The sequence below is a fragment of the Physeter macrocephalus genome, chromosome 18, assembly GCF_002837175.3.
Source record: "Physeter macrocephalus isolate SW-GA chromosome 18, ASM283717v5, whole genome shotgun sequence".
NCBI classification, from domain to species: domain Eukaryota; kingdom Metazoa; phylum Chordata; class Mammalia; order Artiodactyla; family Physeteridae; genus Physeter; species Physeter macrocephalus.
The window spans coordinates 93,004,788-93,025,522 of NC_041231.1; the positions used below are offsets into that span (position 1 = coordinate 93,004,788).

Sequence of the window (20,735 nt, forward strand, 5' to 3'; positions counted from 1 at the left end):
GGGGATATGCAGGGACTGGACAGATACTTGGTTACAGAGTCCAGGGTCGCACTCCCCAGATATGTTGGTTTAGTTAGTTATGCCCAGGAAGCAGTACTCTTATCTCACTCCTGGGCTGGGAGCTACTGGCTTAGTATTATGATTATTACACCTGAGGGAACTCCCAGGGAGTTTCAAGACTTGCCAAGGCACCACATCGCTCTTCTGTAGCAGAGTTGAGGGTAGAAGCTAATTCTCTTGTTCCAGCAGAGTCTGTACGTCCCACAGGTACGTATGCTTCTGGCAGACACGCAGCGGCCTGAACGCCATGGGACAAATGGGGCTAAGAGGAGCCCTCTAAAGTTTTCTACGAGGATCCTTCGGACGAGCACACCCCCGTAAGGCCTGAGGTAGGACAGGTGAGCCCGGGGTGTGCTTCCCTGGACCTGGACATCTGCATGACCTGGCTACCACGTGTCGTGGCATAATGTCAGCTGCTAGGCCGCCTCACGGTTTTTCCAGAACGGGTGATCCAGCCAGTGGAGGCAGGTGGGGAGCACTTCTCTGGACTGTACAGCGCCTTTTTCTCTGCCTTTCTGGCTCCACATAGCCCTGAGGACCAAACGGCCTCTTTTGTTCTCAAAACAAATTCATCCGGAATAAGCACTTTTGACATACAAATATACACGGTCTAAGCAGTTGCCAGCAACAACCGTCCATTCATTCCGGGCCTTCTTTCTGTCCATTGTCTTGTGTTTCGAAGGCAAAGCAACGTTTCAGCATTTCCAGCTGCAGTCCCGGGGTGCAACTCTGTGTTCGCTGGCGCAGAAAAGCCTCGGGAGCTGGGACAAGTTTCCTGCCTGGTCACCAGCCCCTTTCTCCCTCCCCCGTCCTTCTCCAAGCTGCTGCCAGAACACCTTCCTGGGTGGCCCATCAGGCCCGTCCTCTTCATAAAAACTTCTGTCACCTCCTGCTGTCAACAGCAGAAAACCCACCCCTTCCCTTCTGACCCGAACCAGCCTAGTTTCTGCCCCGCGATGCAGCTGCCCCACTTAGAGCCCCTTCCTGGCAGCCTGGGGCATTGGTGACTCTGTGCCTTTGTACCTTTTATTGTCACTGCCTGAAGACCTGCCTTTTCTGAGCCGGCACTTCCCAAAGCAAGAGAGACACGCCTTTCTAGCAGAGAAAATAGAGCATGTAAGATGCTGCTTTCACTGTGCCCTCTTCCTCCACTGGCCTCTGGATTCTGCTCAGAGATGCCCAGCACCACCTTGTGTCCCAAGTGATGGGATTTCATTTGTCTCTCCGCAACCAGACTGCCAGCTGCCCAACAACTACGAGTTGTGTTTATCTTTATACCTTCATACCCATCAAGGCACTGACTCACATGGGGTCTGGAGCCAACTGTTAGTTGAACAAATGAGGGAAGGAATAGATTCTACTCCCTCTGGCATTATTGTTTCCCTGGGGTGAGGGGGCAGCTTGGGGAGGCAGGTTGGAGTTGCAGCCCTGGCCCCTGTGTTTAGAGACCAGCCCTACAAACGGCCCTAATCATGACCAAAGGCTCCACGGTCCCTTGTCCATGCACATCCAAGTTTCCCCTTGCATGGGGTGCTGGACCAAGCTCTTCCGGCCACTGGGGTTCAGGTGCGGTAAGATCAGTGTTGCTGGAACCAAGTCCCTGGGGGGCGTCCGCTCACTGGACTCCATGTTGCTGAGATCTTCATCTTTTACAACTTTGAGTAATTGTAAGCTTCTGTTGTCTGCATAACCAAGGCTTCATTTATCCAGCCCTTGCTAATGGACTTTGTCTTCAGCTGCTTGGGCTGCCATCACAAAGTCCCACAGACTAGGTGGCTTAAACAACAGAAAGTTATCGTCTCACAGTCTGGAGGCCAGAAGTTCGAGATCAAGGTGTTGGCAGGGTTGGTGTCTTCTGAAGCCTCTCTCCCTCCCCGGCAGATGGCCGTCTTCTCCCTCGATCTTCACATGGGCTTCTCTGGTGTGTATCTGTGTTCTAATGTCCTCTTACAAGGACGACAATCATATTGGATTAGAGCCTACCCACAATAACTACATTTTAACTTAATTACCTCTTTCAAGTCCCTGTTTCCAAATACAGTCAGTCACATTCTGAGGTACTGGAGTTAGAACTTTATATAAGAATTTAGGGAGGACACAGTTCAGCTCATCCAGACCTTCAGGCCGTTCTCAGTGTTTCCGTGGTAATAAACCAAGCTGGAGTGAACATCCTTTTGTATTTCTCTGTGCACACATGGCTGATAAGGTAGATACAGGGAAATGGAATTGCAGGAATCCTAGGAAATGGACTTATAGCCTGTCTATGTGTTATTGTTCTCCAACCAGTTATAGGAATTTTCCCATAGCCCTGCAGGGTATAACAGTTCTTGGTCCACAGTCACATCAGACTTGGTATTACCAGACCGTTGTTTTGTGCCAATCTGATCATTGTGAAAAAATATGCAGAGAAAAATAATTCTCCTTCCTAGGTCTGTCCTCAGTGCTCCTGTTTCTTCCCTAGAGGCAGCCACTGTTATCTTCTTTGTATACAACCTTTCAGAGAAATTCTGTCCCCCAGATCCCGCTTTTCAGAAATATCATGAACATTTCTCCACGTTATTGCAGAAACTTCCTAAAAGTTGTTTTTAATGGCTGCGTACTATTCTGTGGATGAATGTGTCATGGTTTTGAAAAACACCCCCCTAATGGTTGGACACTGGTTGTTGCCTTGTTAAAAATATTCCTTCCAGAAAATTTTAAAAGAATAAAGCATCTATAATGCCAGTACCTGTTGACATGCTATATTTCTAGTTTTTTTGTAGTTAAAAATGTTTTTCATAATCTCCTTATAGGTACTTATTTGTACAAAAGCCTAAGACTTCCTATGGAGTTTGGAATTCTAATTTTTATTTAACTTTACAGTGTGAGCATGTCCTTGAGTCATAAAATCCTCCATCCCTTCCTCTTCTGCCCCAGTGAGCCCATCGAAGAATGAAAATCAGGGAGGCCGTACCGGGGGTGGGCTTGAACATGGGCTTATAATTTAGTTAATTTTTTAAAAGGTAAATTAATTGCTAACTTTAGCTCTTTAAATTATTAGTAAGAAATTACTTTGACTTATCCCCACAACCCTGGAGGCTGAAGCCTGCATCTCTGAGCCTGTCAACGCATTGCCTGCTAAGTGACTCCATTGAGCCTCTCGGTAAGTAGGATGTGTATGCGAAGGAAATACGAGCCTTTAAGGCAAAGCAGCGCTTTTGTTTATAACGTGGAACCCTCTTCTGAAAGCTACCAAGCAGAAAGCATTCTAACAGAATGAGTTCACCGCCTTCTCAGGGTGGCCAAAAAGAAAAAAACAAAGAAAAAAAAAGATTAGGAGAAAGAATCTCAGTAGAGAACACTATTAAAGTACATAAACTTCAAAAGTGGCTGGGACATTTAAAAAAAAAAAAATCCACAAGCACATTTTGCATCAATAGATCTCGTATGAATAAAGTATTTAAATTAAACTTCAGGTTTGTCAATGCTCAGTATAGCTGAAGTGGAAATTGTGAGCGTGGTTAACACAATTGTGGTCTTTTAAAAACTTGTAAAAACAACTTGAAACGGTGATTTGCAAACTGGATTCTAATTATACTTGGGAAAAAACTCCAACTAGCACAAGACATCCCGGACCTGAATTATGAGTGTGGTGTGTGCATATGTATTAAACGCATATATGTACACATATAAACTCACTACAGTCATTGGAACTTCAGTCCTGGTAAGGGAAAAGTGTGAGTAATATTTCAAGAAAAAAGCACAATGTAAAACCCCAAAGTGCTGTCTTTTGGATGCTGCTGAATCACTGTTTCCGTGAGTCTGAAGCACTGAGCGTGGTAGAATTACAAGAAAGTGCCGACAGGAGCTTTGCAACTAAGCAGAGGAAGGGCTTCGTGCAAGGTCTCCGGACCTGGAGTAGCCTGGGAACCCCTTGTGTGGGTGATTTCTTAGTTACTGTTTCCCAGCATAAGCAGGGTAAGTCTCAGGCCTTAGTCAAAGTCTACATTTTTGCAGTCTCTCTCGAGGTAGATGTAAGAGAAAACAAGGAAGCAGTCAAAAGACATTAGAAATGACAGAGCTGCTTTCAATTATAAGAGATAAATCACCTCTCTCTGTGTCCAAAGATCAAAAACATCGACTTGAATGTGGAAGGCTTTTCTGAAGTGGCGTGAAGTAGTGCCATCTTGTGGACATTTATGGTAATTGCCGGCAACTCATATTGCTTTACAAATCCAAGCGTCCGTTCCATTTGTTCTTCAGACCTTCCTTCAGTCCCTCATTCATTCACTCACTCACTCTCTGAATATGTAGCAATTGCCACTTTAACCTCTGGTGTTCCTTTTAAACCATAAATGACAGTCATTTATGACTTTATGACATTCATAAAGGTCAGACTTTAATGACTGTTCCGGTAGGGTCTAATACTGCCCTGTCCTCTCCTTATCTGAAAACAAACAAAAACAGGAGGGTGTGTGGATTCAAAGCAGCACAGATGTTGGAGGCAAAATAGCTTTCTTTAAGCCATGTTTCTGCTTCTTACTTGCTGTGTGACCATGGAGAGAGTGGGCCAACTCTGACTATTTTTTCTCTTGTGTAGAGTACCAGTCAGATTGTGGAGGTTAAACACGAGTTAAGCCAAAATGTGAATTATTAAGCTGGTAGATTTCCAACTATTAAGCTGGTAGAGTAGAAACTATCAAGTCACTGTGATATGGGGCTATATAAGCTCTTTGGAGGTCAACTTTCTCATCTGTGAAAGGCGAGTATCTGTAAAAGGTGACCAGCAAGGTTGCTTTGGTTTCTAACAACCTACGATTTGATATTTTTCTTGACACTCTTGTGGGTCTCTCTATTTCTAGGAGTAAAGCTCCCCAGCCTGTGGGACTGCTGGGCTGAGCTAACTTATTTTTTGACCTATAACTTTGGAGTATTTTGTTCCCTGAGTAATACGTTCTAGGTGGTCAAGTTCAAAAGGAAAATAAAAGCATTTTACGTATGATCTTTCATCCTTGATATTCCAGTATTATAGTGAGGGCAGTTAGGCAAGTTTCTTAATTTAGAAAGAAACAGGTAAATATTTTAGCAAATATTTAAAGCTCCCCTGTGTGTCCAGCAGGTCTGTTCACACAGGTAAGTCATGGGCATCTTCCTCTTTTGGCCCAAGATTACTAGGATGAGCAATGAAGTGGATCTTTCTTTCTAGGTCTCCCTTCCCAGCTCATTTGTTTCTCAACAAGACAAGGCACTTGGATAAAATTCACAAATTGGGACTTCCCTGGCGGTCCAGTGGTTAAGACTCCACGCTTCCACTGCAGGGGATGCAGGTTTGATCCCTGGTTGGGGAACTAAGATCCCACATGCTGCGTGGCCAAAAAGTAAAAATTAAAAAAAAATTCACAAATCAAGTTCATGCCTGTCAGAGGGAAAAATATTGATATTAGAAACCAACATATCTTTGGAACAAGTTTGTTTTTTCCTCCCTCCCTCCCTTTCTTTCTTGTGATTAGTTTCCTAAACATTACTGGAGTAGTTTCAGTCCCTCGTGAAAAGAAGTGATATTCCATTTCACCCCATGTTTTATTTGTAATTGGTAGTTCATAAAACCCATTCCCATACATTCTCTTTGTTTCCCAAACCAAGAATGTGAGGTTAGTGGAACCAGTTGTTACTATCCATTTTTACGTTAGGAACCTGAGATCTGAAAAAAATTGAGTAACTTTCCTGTGGTCACACATGCAGTGAGAGATAGGGTCAGCACTGGAACCCTGGGCTGCCCTCTTGGGCTCAGGTCTGGTGTCACCAAACTGTGTAAGCTCTTTTCACGAATTGTGTCAAAAACTCTTCTTGTGCTATTAGCTTGAATAAACTGTAGTTAGAATTTGTTTTTGAAGCCTTGTTAATCTCTAAGAATGATCCCTTTAGAAAGGCAGAAAGGCCACAGATGGTCTTGCGGTATGTCTTCCCAGAAGCAGACCTTCCCCAAGATAAGGATTTCATGTTGAGTAGCAGTAGCTTGTTTGGGAAGTGATACCAGAAAGGATTTGGAACGGGGAAGTGAGACAGGATAGAGACAGAAGCTAATACAGGGTGCACTAATTAGTAGATTACCACTGTGGGCAACTGGGGCTCAGACTGCTGGGGACCCCGGGATACAGTGGAGAGCAGACCCCAGAGTTGTCCCACCCAAGAACAGGAAACTGAAGTATTCATGGACCAACTCTCATTTGTCATTGGGACAACTCCTTAGTGGCATGGCAGGTCCTGCAAGCAGCCCAAGCATGCTCAGCAGGGAAAGATGGTCCTCAGCAGAGCTGCAGGAGGATTGCCATAAGCAGCTGCTGCACTCCCAGGAAAGGTGCATGCTGAGAGCATGTGGATGGGAACTGGCTACACCCTCATCAGTTACACCTGCTCTTCCTGTATCTGGTGTTACTAGGGCTGTGAGTCACATGACTAGCATGATGCAATGTGGTAAGGGAGACACAAAATACATTTAAAGATCTAGAGTCTCTACCTATCACAATAGGCTAATTTAAAATACATACACACTTGAAACAAGTAACACTGTAAGACACTTATTAGCAAGGGTCACGATGAGTAAGATGGATATCAAATACTGTAAGAGTTCAGAGAAAGGAGAGATCAGAAAATCTTGCTGAGAAAGAACTCCAAGAGATGGTGAAATTTGGGTAGGAGAGTGAAGATTGAAGGTAGGATCGAATGAAAAGCACAGGCAGGTGTGCACATACTTCTCTGTCCTCTAGACAATGGGAAGTTGAAAGCCCTCCACCCCATTTTATTAAGTTAGTATATGCATATAGCTTAAAAGAAGAGTTTAGAGAATTATGATGTGATGTAAATAAAAGTAGATCCAATATTTTTAAAATAAGGGATAAAATACAGGCTTATGCATACAAAGCTACAAAGGTACTACTGCCGGTAAAACAGATGGGTGGGTTGCAGTGAAAGCCATGCTTAAAGTTGATAGCTTTAAATGTGTGTATTTGTGAAGAACAAGATCTGAAAATAAATGAGCAAAGCATTAATTTCAAGAAGTTAGAATAAGAAAGGCTTAAATAAACTCCCCCCAAAGCAGAAAGAAGGAAATAGTAAGAGAAAATAATTAATGAAATAGAAAACAATCAAAAAAAGAAGATCAATAAAGCTGAAAGTTGGTTCTTGGGAAGGACTAATAGAATTCATAAACTCTAGTAGGAACTGATTAAAAAAACACAGGCAGAAAACACAACTAATATCAGAAATCAAAAAGGAAACAACACTGCTGCAAGATTTTATGTATGTTATGAACAGCTTTAAACTTATCTATTAAAGTTAGGTAAGTTAGATAAAATTGATACACTCCTCAACATATTAGTGGTGACTGACTAAAATGAACCCAAGAAGAAATAGAAATATCAGAACAATGTTATAACTATTAAATAAACTGTGTCTGTAATTAACAAGCTTCCCATAAAGAAGACTTTAGGTAGGCTCAGAAGTCCCACTGGTGAATTCTGCCAAACTTTTAAAAAAGAGTTAATAGTAAACTTTAAAAACTCTTTCAGAGATTAGGAAAGGAAAAAAAAAAAGATAATTGCCAATGCTTAAATAATCTTGATACCAAAACATGAAAAACATTATAGGGAAAACTATAGTTGAATCCACTCAAAAAATCCTAAACAAAATACTAACAAAGTACACTGAACAGTATATGAAAAGGTAATAAGTCTCGCTCATATTGTTATAGTTGGGAATGCTGGCTTGGTCCAGTATTCAATAAAAAAGCAGTGTGATTAACATTCTTACAGAATGAAGGAGAAAAACAATAGTGATCATTTTAACAGATGCATAAAAAACAATTGGAAACATTCCATTATCTGCTCATGATTTTAAAAAGCCTTGGCAATGCCACACAAATACAAAGGATCATAAGAGACTGCTATGAAAATTATACACCAACAAACTGGACAATCTAGAAGAAATGGATAAATTGCTAGAAGCATACAACCAGCCAAGACTCAGTCAGGGAGAAAGAGAAAATCTGAACAGACTGATTAGTAGTAAGGAGTTTGAATCTGTACTGAAAAACCTCCCAACAAGCAAAAGTCCAGGTCCAGAAGGCTTCACTGGTGAATTCTACCAACCATTTAAAGAAGAATTACTACCAGCCCTTCTCAAATTCTTCCAGAGAATGAAAGAGGAGGGAACATTTCCAAATGCATTTTACAAGACCATCATTATCCTGATACCAAAACCAGAAGGGGATACCACAAGAAAATTACAGGCCAATATCCCTGATGGACATGGATGCAAAAATCCTCAACAAAATGTTAGCAAACCTAATTCAATAATATTGTTCGTTAAAGAATCAGACATCATGATTAGATGGGATTTATCCCAGGGCTGCAAGGAAGGTTTAACATCTGCAAATTGGTCAATATGAAACATCATGTTAACAAAATGAAAGATAAAAGTCATGATCATCTCAATAAGTGTAAAAAAAAAAGACATTTGACAAAATTTAATATCCATTTATGATAAAAACTCCCAACAAAGAGAGTATAGAGGGAAGGTACCTCCATGTAATAAAGGCCATATATGACAAGCCCACAGCTAACATCATACTCAATGGTGAAAAGCTGAAAGATTTCCTCTAACATCTGGAACAAGACAAAGATGCCCACTCTCACCACTTTTATTAAACTTAGTATTGGAAGTTCTAGCCAGAGCAGTTAGGTAAGGAAAATAAATAAAATCATCCAAATCAGAAAGGCAGAAGTGAAACTATCACTATTTGCAGATAACATAATATTATATATATAAAACCCTAAAGACTCCACCAGAAAAGCTCTTAGAACTAATAAACAAATTCAATAACATTGAAGGATTCAAAATCAATGTATAAAAAAGTGGTGTTTCTATACACTAATAATGAGCTATCAGTTGTAAATGGGACTGTTTAAGAAAACAGTCCCATTTACAATTGCATCAGAAAGAATAAAATACTAGGAATAAATTTAGCCAAGGAGGTGAAAGACCTGTACACTGAAAACTCTAAGACATTAATGAAAGAAATTGAAGAAGATAAGCGGTTAATATCCAAATATATAAAGGACTCATACAACTCAATAGCATAAAAACTCCTTATCAGATATATGATTTGCAAATATTTTCTCCCATTCCATAGGTTGCCATGGAATTAATTCTCATTAAAACCAGAAAAAATAAAAAAATAAAGTATATCATTCCAGTGCTCAACCCCCTCAAAAGTCTTGAGAAATTAGAAACAGAAAGGAACTAACTAATAAACATATAAAAGCCTATAGCAATTGTCATATTTAGTAGTGAAATGTTGAAGGCTTTCCTCTTGAAATTAGAGATAAGAAAATGTGTACAGGAGTTCTTAGTCTATGCAATATAAGGCAATATAAAGAAACGAAAGATGTAAGGGTTAAAAAGAAGAAATAAATCTTTCATTAAATGCAGATGCTATAACTTTATAAACAGAAAACCTTTAGAAAATACATACAGATAAATTTTAGGATCAATAAAGATGGTTAGCAAAGTCAGGTAATACAAGATCTATATACAAATGTATTTCTGTGATAATAAACAGAAAAGCAAAAGAAAATGAAAATAGCTAGACACAGGGACTTTCCTAGAGGTCCAGTGGTTAAGATTCTGTGCTTCCAATACAGGGCATGCAGGTTCGATCCCTGGTCAGGGAACTAAGATCCCACATATATGTATGTATAACTGAACCACTTTGCTGTACACCTGAAATTAGCACAACATTGTAAATCAACTATATTTCAATAAAAATTTTTAATTAAAAAATAGCTAGACACAAAATACATATTATAGAATCCCATTTTATAAAAAGTTCAAAAAATAGAAAAACCCAAAGTATATTATTAGAAGTCATGGTAATTATTCTTGAGAAAGATGGAGGGGGCACTAGGGGTCCTTCTAGAGAGTAGGAAACACTCTATTTCTTGATCTACATGGTGGTTACACAGATGTTCACTTTGTGATAATTGAGCTGTACCTTTACATTCTGTTCACTTATCTGCATGATGTTAAAATTTAACATAAAAAGCCAGATTAGGCAGTTTAATAAGCAATGGTATCTATAAATATATGTAATATAATTTTGGTTTCAGAAACAGTAAATGATTTGAATGCAACTAGAAGAAAACCAACCAGGATTAATTTATAACCACAGAACTCCACCATCACATTGTGTCAGAAGTACAACACAATAATGCAAGAATGTATAAACCTAATGTGGATACAGAAGTAGACAGTGCCAGGAGCGATATCACCAAGGTGGTGACGTAGGTTATTTCTGACTTTACTCCCTATCACAAGAGCAACAACAACTATTCACAGACAAGATACCACTGAGAATTCTAGAATATCAGTGTGAGTTTGAAGCAACCTCTGCAACAGAGACCAGAACAGACTTCATTAGAAGGGCAAGAGGAATGGCTACAAGCTGAACACATTGCCCCTCTTCCAGGCCATTGAAGCACCATGCTGAGAAGTCTTCCCTGAACCTATGGTTCCTCCACTGGGAAAAGACAGACCAGGGTGACATACAGCATTGTGGGTTACTCCGTGGGAGCCCCTAGTCTGGCTTTGCCCTATAGGGATTGTAAAGGAATCTGCTGGGCTCAACTACTGGGAGGGGTTTTCCAACAAACAGCATTCAAATCTTGAAAGACAAAGTTCCTACCTGCAGAGCCCAGTGGTAGTCCCAACCAGTGGATTTGCTCATATGCAGAACCAAATCAGGGGCATAATCTGACCAAGGAACTCAGCGGGTTTCAGGACTGCCTGATTCAGGTCTTAGAGCCTGGTCTGCCCCTGCCCCGGGCTCAGAGCCTGGTCTGCCCCTGCCCAGGCAGAATTGCTGAGTCATAGCCAAACCCACTGTGGAATAAGCATGGCTCCTGGCCCCTCTTGACCAGAAAGAGTATTTGGAAAAATATGGCAATTGCCTGAAGTGGGCCCTCCAATCCTTCCCAAGGCAGGAGAGCTAAGTCCAAACCTCATCCGTTACAAAACTTGACTCTTAGCCCCATCTGACATGAAGGGCTGCAGAGAAGACCTGGAAGATGCATAACCCAGCAATGTTTAAGCTGAGAGGAAGGCAGGCAGAGCTGATCCCCCTCAAAGCAAAGCCAGTACCAGGCATGGAGTTGTCACCTGCTAGACCCAGGCAGGGGAGTTAATTCACAGCCCCACCTATTGTGGAGTATAGTTCCCAGCTCCATCTGACAGAAAGGGCTCCATGAAAATACCTGGAAGCTGCTGTATAACCCAGCAATGCTTGAGCTGAGAAACAGGTGGGCAGTGGTGATTGCCCCCAGAGGCAAGCCAGTGGCCCTGTTCAGACAAGAAACTTGGGGCAAGATCACAAACCAAGAGCCTTAGTGGCTTTGGAGCTGCTTCTCTTGCTGTACCCAGACAGGGAAAGTGATTCATAGCCCCATATATTGCTGAATACAAACTTCAGCTTACCTGACCAGGAAACCTTGCCCAGAGCACATGGGTAGCTGAAGCCCATTCAACATCTGTGCTTACAGTGGACTCTGAACAGACAGCACAGCTTGTGGCTTTCCCTGTCTGCAGAGTAAAACCAGTGACCTCACCTGACCAGGATATTCAATGCATGCTCTTGCATGATTTGGGCCCCCAAACAATGAGTTGTGCCCTACCAGGACAGGGAAGCTAATTCATAGCCCCACATACTGCTGAGTATAGTATCCAGTACTGGCCGTCCAGAAAGCCTGATGAGAGAATTCAGGCAACTGCAAAGTCCATTCTACAGCCTCACTTTGGCAGGGAACCAAGCCAGCAGTTCTATACGGTTGTTGACAGCAAGTGGCACCTCCCACCCCTGATCTCAGAGCTTGAACAGTTCTCTCACAAAAATAGACCCTAATAGCAGGCCCCATGTGCCCAAGGACATTAGCAGCAGACACGTCCAGAAACCCAAACTGAGCTGACTGTTGAAGAACTATCTCTGCCAAAGCAAACCTGCAAAGCCCAAAAGAAGAGAACACTTACTCAAACATGCAGATACCATGTAAGGAATAAAAGATCATGAAAAATCAGGTAAATATGACACCACCAATGTAACTAATAAACGTCTAATAACTGACTCTAAATATGTGCAGATCTATGAACTGTCAGAAAAAGAATTCAGAATAATCCTCTTAAAGAAGTTTAGTGTATAATAACACACAGACAACTGAAAGAAATTAGGAAAACAATGCATGAACAAACAAGAAGTTCAACAAAGAAATAGAAACTATAAGAACAGACACACAGAAATCCTGGAGTTGAAAAGTACAATAATGGGACTCAAGAATTCAACAGGGAGCTTCAAAAGCAGACTTGACCATGTAGAAGAAAGAATCAGCAATGTATAGCACTTGAAATTATTCAGTCAGAGGAGCAAAAAGTAAACAGAAAGAAAAAGAGTGGAGAAAGCCTACAGGCTTATGGGACAGAATGAAAAGGAATGATATTTGCATTATGGAAATTCCAGAAGGAGAAGAGATAGAGATAGGGACAGAAAGTATATTTAAAGCAGTAATGGCTGAAAACTTCACAAACATGAGAAGAGAAATAGAAATCTAGATCCAAGAGGCCCAAAGGACCCCACATAGGTTGAACAAGAATAGGGCTATATTGAGACACATTATAAATAAATTGTCAAAAGTCAAAGACAAAGAATTTTGAAAGAAGCAAGAGAAAAGAGAGAAGTTACATACAAGGGAACTACCATGCAACTATTAGAGGATTTCTCAACAGAAACATTTCAGGCCCAGAGAGAATGGGATGATATATCAAAACATTGAAAGAGGGCTTCCCTGGTGGCGCAGTGGTTGAGAATCTGCCTGCCGATGCAGGGGACGCGGGTTCGTGCCCCAGTCTGGGAAGATCCCACATGCCGCGGAGCGGCTGGGCCCGTGAGCCATGGCCGCTGAGCCTGTGCGTCCAGAGCCTGTGCTCCGCAGCGGGAGGGGCCACAACAGTGAGAGGCCCGCGTACCACAAAAAACAAACAAACAAACAACAACAACAAAAAATTAAAACATTGAAAGAAAAAAAACCTTGTCAACCAAGAATTCTATACCCAGCAAAGCTGTCCTTCAGAAATGGAGAGATAAAGCCTTTCCTGAACAAACAAAAACTGGGGAAGTTCATCACCACTAGACCTGCCTTACAAGAAATGCTAAAGGGAGTTCTTAGAGTGGAAGTAAAAGCATAATAATTAACATCACAAAAACATAAGAACATAGTGTAAAAGTCACTAGTTATAGTAAATATATAGTCAAAGTTGGATTCTGTAATACAGTAATGGTGGTGTGTAATTCACTTACAACTCTTTTAAAAGTTAAAAAATAAATGTAGTAAAAATTTCCATAAACACAATCATCGGTATTCTTTACAAAATATAAAAAATATGCAAATTATAACATCAATAACATAAAATGTGAGGAAAAGTGTAAAGCATAGGAATGTTACTGAAGTTGTTATCAGTTAAAAATAGGGTGTTATAATTTTAAGAACTCTCTACCAAAGCAAACCTGCAAAGTCTGAAAGAAGAGACCACTCATGTGGCCTCATGATAACCATAAGAGAAAACTTGTAGTAACTACACAAAAAAGTCAAAACATACTGATACCAAAAGATATCAACACACACACACAAAAAGCAGCAAAACAAGAAAAAAGGAACAATGGATCTACAGTCCTTACCTATCAATAGTTACTTTAAATGTAAATGGACAAAATTCTCCAATCAAAAGACACAGAGTAGCTAAATGGATTAAAAAAACAAGATCTAACAATATGTTGTCTACAAGAGACTCACTTTAGCTTTAAAGACACACATAGACTGAGAGTAAAGGGATGGAAAAAGATATTTCAAGCAAATATCAAGAAAAAAAGGCAGGTGTAGTTATAAGACAAAATAGACTTTAAACTAAAAATAGCGAGAAAAGACAAAGAACATCATTATGTAATGATAAAGGGGTCAATACATCAAGAAGATATAGTAATTGTAAATATTTATGTACCCCATTTCAGAGCACCTAAACACATAAAGCACATAAAAACTAACAGAGATAAAAGGAGAAATAAACAGTAATACAATAATAGTTGGGGACTTTAATATCGCACTCTCAACAATGTACAGATCATCCAGACAGAAAGTCAATAAGAAAACAGTGCATTTGAACAATATAGACCAAATGGACCTAACAGACAATACAGAACATTCTATCAGACAACAGAAGAATACATATTCTTCTCAGGTACACATGGAACATTTTCTAGATAGACCATATGTTATGCCACAAAATAAATCTTAGCAAATTCAAGAAGACTGAAATCATATCCAGTGTCTTCTCTGACTTCAATGGTATGAAACTAGAAATCAATAACTGAGCAAAACTGGAGAATTCATGAATACATGGAAATTAATCAACACTCTCTTGAACAACAAATAGGTCAAAGAAATTAAAGGGGAAATAAAATAGTATCTTGAGACAAACAGAAATGGAAACACAATATACCAAAACGTTTTGGATGCAGCAAATGCATTTCTAAGAGGGAAGTTTATAAAAATAAATGCCTATATTAAGAAAAAAAGATCCCAAATAAACAACTTAATTCTATGCCTTAAAGAAAGAGAAAACGAACAAACTCAGCCCAAAGTTAGCAGAAGGAAATAATAAATATTAGAGCAGAAATAAATGAAATAGAGAACAGAAAAACAAAAAAGATTAACCAAACCAAGAGTTGGCACTTTGAAATCTAACAAAAATTTGACACACTTTTAGCTAGACTTCCTAAAGAAAAAGGAGTGAGGATACAAATAAACAAAATTATAAATGAAAAAGGAGATATTATAACAGATATCACAGAAATATAAAGGATCATATGAGGCTACTATAAAACTATACACCACAACAATGTGTATACATATACAATGGAATACTACTCAGCCATAAAAAAGAACAAAACTTTGCCATTTGCAGCAACATGGATGGAGTTGGAGGTCATTATGCTGAGTGAAATAAGTCAGACAGAGAAAGATAAATACTGTGATATCACGTGTGGAATCTAAAAAATACAACAAACTAGTGAATATAATAAAAAAGCAGACACAGATATAGAGAACTAGTGGTTACCAGTAGAGGGGGAGGGGCAATATAGGGGTGGAGGAGGGGGAGGTACAAACTACTGGGTGTAAGATAGGTTCAAGGATGTATTGTACAACACAGGGAATATAGCCAATATTTTGAAATAATTGTAAATGGAAAGTAACCTTTAAAAAAAATTTAATTAAAAATAATTCAAAGAAAAATTAATAAAACATGTTATCACCAAAAGATAAAAATAATTAACCAATAACTGAGCTCAGAGGCATGGAATTTTCTAATCTAACTGATAAAGGATTCAAAATGATAGTTTGTAAGAAACTCAATGAACTACAAGAAAACTCAGAAAGAGTTCAATGAAACCAGGAAAAATATACATGAACAAAACGAGATATGTACCAAAGAGATGGGAATCATAAAAAATAGAGATTCTGAAGCTGAGGAATTCAATGAATTACATGAAAAATACAATAGAGAAAATCTGCAGTAGAGCAGAGAAAATGGAAGACAGAATAAGTGAACTGGAGAACAGGAATTTTGAAATAACCCAGTTAGAGCAGAACAAAGAAAAAAAGAATGAAAAAGAGTGAAGAAAGCTTACATGATCTAAGAAATTCCATCAGAATAACAAATATTAGAATAATAGGGTTTCCAGAAGGGCAAGAGCAGGAGAAAGCAGCAGAAACTTTATTTAAAGAAATAAAAGCTCAGAACTTCCCAAACGTGGGGAAAGACTTAGATATCCAAGTTCATGAAGCTAACAGCTCATCCCATTATCTCAATGCAAAAAGACTTTCTCCAAGACACATTATAGTGAAACTGTCAAAAATCAAAGATAAAGAGAGAATCCTAAAAGCAGTCAGGGAAAAAAAAGATTATAACCTACAAAGGAGCCCCATTAGGCTAACAGCAGACTTTTCAGCAGAAACCCTATAGTCCAGCAAACAGTGAAATGACATATTCAAAGTGTTGAAGGAAAAAAATATTTCCAGCCAAGAATACTCTGTCTGGCTAAGTTACCCTCCAGATATGAAGGGGAAACAGAATCTCTCTCAGACAAAGAAAGGCTGAGTGAATTTGTCACCACTAGACCTGCCCTGCAGGGAATGTTGAAAGTTCTTCAAGCTGAAAAGAAAAGATGCTAATTAGTGTCAAGAAAAGATGAAAGTAGACAGCACACTGGTAAAGGTAAATATACAGTCAGACTTAGAAAACTCTAATTCTGTAACAGGATGGTGTGTTAACCACTTACCCATAGTATAAAGATTAAAGGAGAAGAGTATTAAAAATAATTATAACTACTAAATTTGTTAATGAAGACAGTATAAAGAGCAGTAAATAATAACATCAAAAGGATAAAAGGAGTAAAAAGGTGAAGTTTTGTAGGCAAAAATTAGGTTGCTATCAGCTTAAAAGACTGTATTATTATTTCTTTTTAATAAATTTATTTATTTATCTTTGGCTGCACTGGGTCTTCTTTGCTGCATACAGGCTTTCTCTAGCTGCAGTGAGCAGGGGCTACTCTTCGTTGCGGTGCATGGGCTTCTCACTGCGGTGGCTTCTCTTGTTGCGGAGCAGGGTCTTTAGGCACGTGGGCTCAGTAGTTGTGGCTCACGGGCTCTAGAATGCAGGCTCAGTAGTTGTGGTGCACAGGCTTAGTTGCTCTGCGGCATGTGGGATCTTCCTGGAACAGGGCTCGAATCCATGTCCTCTGCATTGTCAGGTGGATTCTTAACCACTGCGCCACCAGAGAAGTCCCTAGACTCTATTATTTATGAGACGTTCTGTGTAAGCCTCATGGCAACCACAAAGCAAAACCTAGAGTAGATTCACAAAAGATTTTTTTTTAAAGGGGGAGGGGGATGAGAGTGACATCAGCAAGATAGAAGGCTAGGAGGTCCCAATACTGGTCTCCGTGCCTAACATACACAAAAAACAAAAACAGTACATAAGCAACCACATACTGAAGCAAACAGTTCAGGGAAATCTTGGGACTACAAAGAACCAGCAAAATCCCCATGGAGCTCAGAAACCAAGGATGGCAGCATAGAAAAGTACAGAAAATATTTTGCCTGTGTCATCCCATACCCCAGTCAAGAGTAGACCAGCACCAGGAGGGATGCCCTTGGAGGAAGTCACCACACAGGGAGGAGAGCAGGAGAACCCAGCAAGCCCCACCAATGTGGACATTTGCAGCCTGTGCTACAGAGGCCTCCCATGATCGTCACCAACACTGATTCCAGCTGAGCAGCCTGGAGAGCCCCCTTCTGCATCAACTCCCAGAGGCTGGAGCTGCTGCTGAGATGAGAGGTGCCCTTAGGGGCCCTGGTTTCTGCTGAGCCTTGTTCTCAGGGATTGGGTGCTACACACAGCATCTCCCCATAGATGACACCAGAGCTGCCACTGTTCTTTGTCCACCCTTGTGAAGTCTGTAATTGTCACTCTGGTTAACTAGATAACTAAGTATTTTGCTAGTCACTGTTTCACAGTGCCCTATGATCCTATTAGACCAAATTTTTAAAATCTTTTGATATTTTTGACAAACTATGCCCCCCACCCCCAAATCCAATTGTAAATGCATTTTTGACCTCAAACTAACTTTGGGATTTATTTTTCAGAGGGTCCTTGGAACATTTCAAATGATTTGTTCTCTCTCCTTATAGGAAGAGAGATGTTGCACTAATTAGGCACATTTGATATGTTAAATCATGTGGGAAGCATTGTCAAATAAGTAGTGCCAAACTTTTTTTAGATTACATTTGTAAGGATTATGTTATTAATATAAGTATTCCAGAAATTGTATGAAATTCCTAGAAATCGGATATGTCCTGATATGTTATCACTTGTAATTATAGTTATTATCTTGAAGTGTTGTGTCACAGAAATAGGCAAATTTCTTTGTCAACTGCAACTCTCATTAGATTTTTAACTATGGCCATTTTGAAGTTTTTGTCATTTACAGTTATTGTTTTACTCTAATGATTTTACAAAAGTATTCCTATAAAAGTGCTTTATCTTCAGAAAGATTCGTGGAGGACACTGACAAGATCATACCACTGAACTAAATAAGAATTTACAGAACTCTAATGGAGAAACTGATGGCTTCATAAAACTTGTAACAAAAGATCAAGATTAACAAGTATTAATTACCTGGGACTAAATGAACTAAGAAAGATGATTACATTTTTTTGTGTGACTTACATTTGAAGTATTGCTGGAACTTTTTAATGTTTTGATTTTTCAGATTTAAGGAAACTTTTTCTCTTAAGCTATCTATGGCTTACAGCAATTGAATAAAATGTAACTTTGTAAACAAAGATGAAGCATTTACTTTTTCTCTCTGCCTGATCCCTCCAGAATTCATAAACTCTCTGAATATTTTTATTTTCATGGCAATACAGTTGTTTGCTATGAGTTCAGTAAGAATCTGTTCTCCTTGTAATAGGACACAATGGGAAACATTGGTCATGTTACCAAGACTTTGACTGAAATGTCAAAGAACTGAGATTGACTTTATGAAGCCAATAAAGCCCCTTGGAAAAACAGCCTGGTATCTTGCTTATAGGGTTTCAACAGCCTTGTCATGTGAGTAAGGAAGGTAACTTCTTGGTAGGTACAAGAACCTCAGAATATTTGGGGGACCTTGAGAAGAGAGGAACTCATTCACATCTATAAATATAAATATATATAACATCTATAGATATTGCAGGGAAAGTCTGATAGCAAGTATTTGTCTTGATTTTTTTGGTCTTAAGAGGCTAAAATTCAATCTGCAATTCGTATGAAAAGTTCCAGCCAAAGCAAATTAAAATATTCTGTATGGTCAATTGCTATTCCTGTTGCACTTATGTCAATAATCAAGCCAAGTTTAATAAAACTAGACTTAATTTGCAAACAAATTAGTTCGACTATGGTTATCATTGATAGACATGGGGGTGATTGTAGAGAGAGAAATTATGTTTAAGTAATACACCTTTATGGATATTGGATTCTATTGATAGTTCTATTATATTTGTGGTTTTGTTTTCTACCTGTAAACTGGACTATAACCTGAATTCTTCTAGTTTCCTCAAAATTTGGCTACAACTCTCCAAACTAATATTTCCAATTTTTCTCCCACCCTTTTGTCTTGAAATCATGAAGAGCTAAAAACTGCCCTTTTTCTAAAGCCAGGCAAACTAAAGTTGGACAACTTGAAAGAAACTTCAGAGAAACTGACACCACAACTCATGTATAGACAATCTTCATGCCTGTTGCTGTGTGGGCTATTTAGAAGACCACCTGAGAGGCATTCAAACTGCAAACCAGGAAAATCTATCAAATCCTCACTTCCTGTCCTTACTCTGAGGAATGATTTGAGTTTGATATCTAGAAATCTTCTCTACCATCCACCATTCAGAACTCAGAAACTGGTTTATAATTTGCTACAATCATTAGCCATTGTTTTTCTTTTGTTTCCACAGAAATGCCTTATTAAATATTTGATTTCTTGCACAATATAGGCCTAAGGTTGGGAGCCCACATTTATGGCTACCTCCTAAAATGAGACAAACCTGTTTACCTGAACTGACCTAGTTTTAAGACTAAGAGATTAATTCAATGAAATAATAGAGCAATCTACCACCTCAGTTTTTAACATGTGAAACTTCCAGGGAAGTATCAGAGGAGGGAGCTGATAGGGTTCAAGGCTGGGCTGCCCCAAATATGCCAAGGTAGCATATTGATTATTTTGAACAAAAGTTACTTGAGAAACAGCCAGTACAAAAATAACACTCTGACCCTCCTTTGTTCCCCTGAAAACAGGAAACAAACTCCCATGGGAAGGTTTCCTCCCTATGCCAGGAGGATGGAGGGTATCCTTTTCCCCAGAGATAGGGAATTTGAGACCAAGAAAGCTGTATAAACAAACTTTGTTACTTTTTCATTAATTTGCTATTCCAAGCAATAACCCCTCTGTTTTGTCAAAACCTCACAAATAATTGATTCTTTGTCTAAAAAGGTATATAAACATCTTGCTTCAGTCACTTCTTTGGTCCCATATCTATGGGGCCTCCGTATGTGTGAAATAAATTTTTTTTCATTTTTCTCCTGTTAATATGTCTTTATGTCAATTTGTCTATTAGACCAGCCAAAACAACTCGAAGGGTAGAGAAAAATGTTCTCTCCCCTACAAAGTAAATGTGGAACATTCTTCAGAATAGATTGCATGTTAGGCTACAAACAAGTCTCAGTAAATTTAAGAATATTGATATATCAAGCTTCTTTTCCAATCACAATGGTATGACACTAGAAGTCAACTACAAGAAGAAAACTGGAAAAAACAAAAAACATGTGGAGACCACACCACACACTACCAAGCAATCAATGGGTCAGTAAATAAATCAAAGAAGAAATCAAAAAATACCTCGAGACAAATGAAAATGGAAACACAACCTTCCAAAATCTGTGGTATGCAGCAAGAGCAATTCTAAGAGGGGAGTTTATTGCCACATAGGTCTACCTCAATAAACAAG

At 39.3% G+C, this 20,735-nt stretch overlaps 1 protein-coding gene across 2 annotated transcripts; it reads left to right on the top strand.

The window, feature by feature from the left end:
• Positions 1–1,584: 1,584 nt before the first annotated feature.
• On the top strand, positions 1,585–19,979 carry LOC129391524 (uncharacterized). 2 transcript variants are annotated; one of them, XM_055079987.1, is made up of 3 exons: positions 1,585–1,981; positions 3,101–3,202; positions 19,366–19,979. In XM_055079987.1, the coding sequence occupies exons 1-3, from the start codon at positions 1,780–1,782 to the stop codon at positions 19,722–19,724; spliced, it is 663 nt and encodes a 220-aa protein (XP_054935962.1). In that variant the 5' UTR covers positions 1,585–1,779; the 3' UTR covers positions 19,725–19,979. The 2 variants fall into 2 exon arrangements, with proteins under 2 accessions (XP_054935962.1, XP_054935963.1); XM_055079988.1 differs by lacking the exon at positions 19,366–19,979 and adding an exon at positions 18,244–18,435.
• Positions 19,980–20,735: the final 756 nt, after the last annotated feature.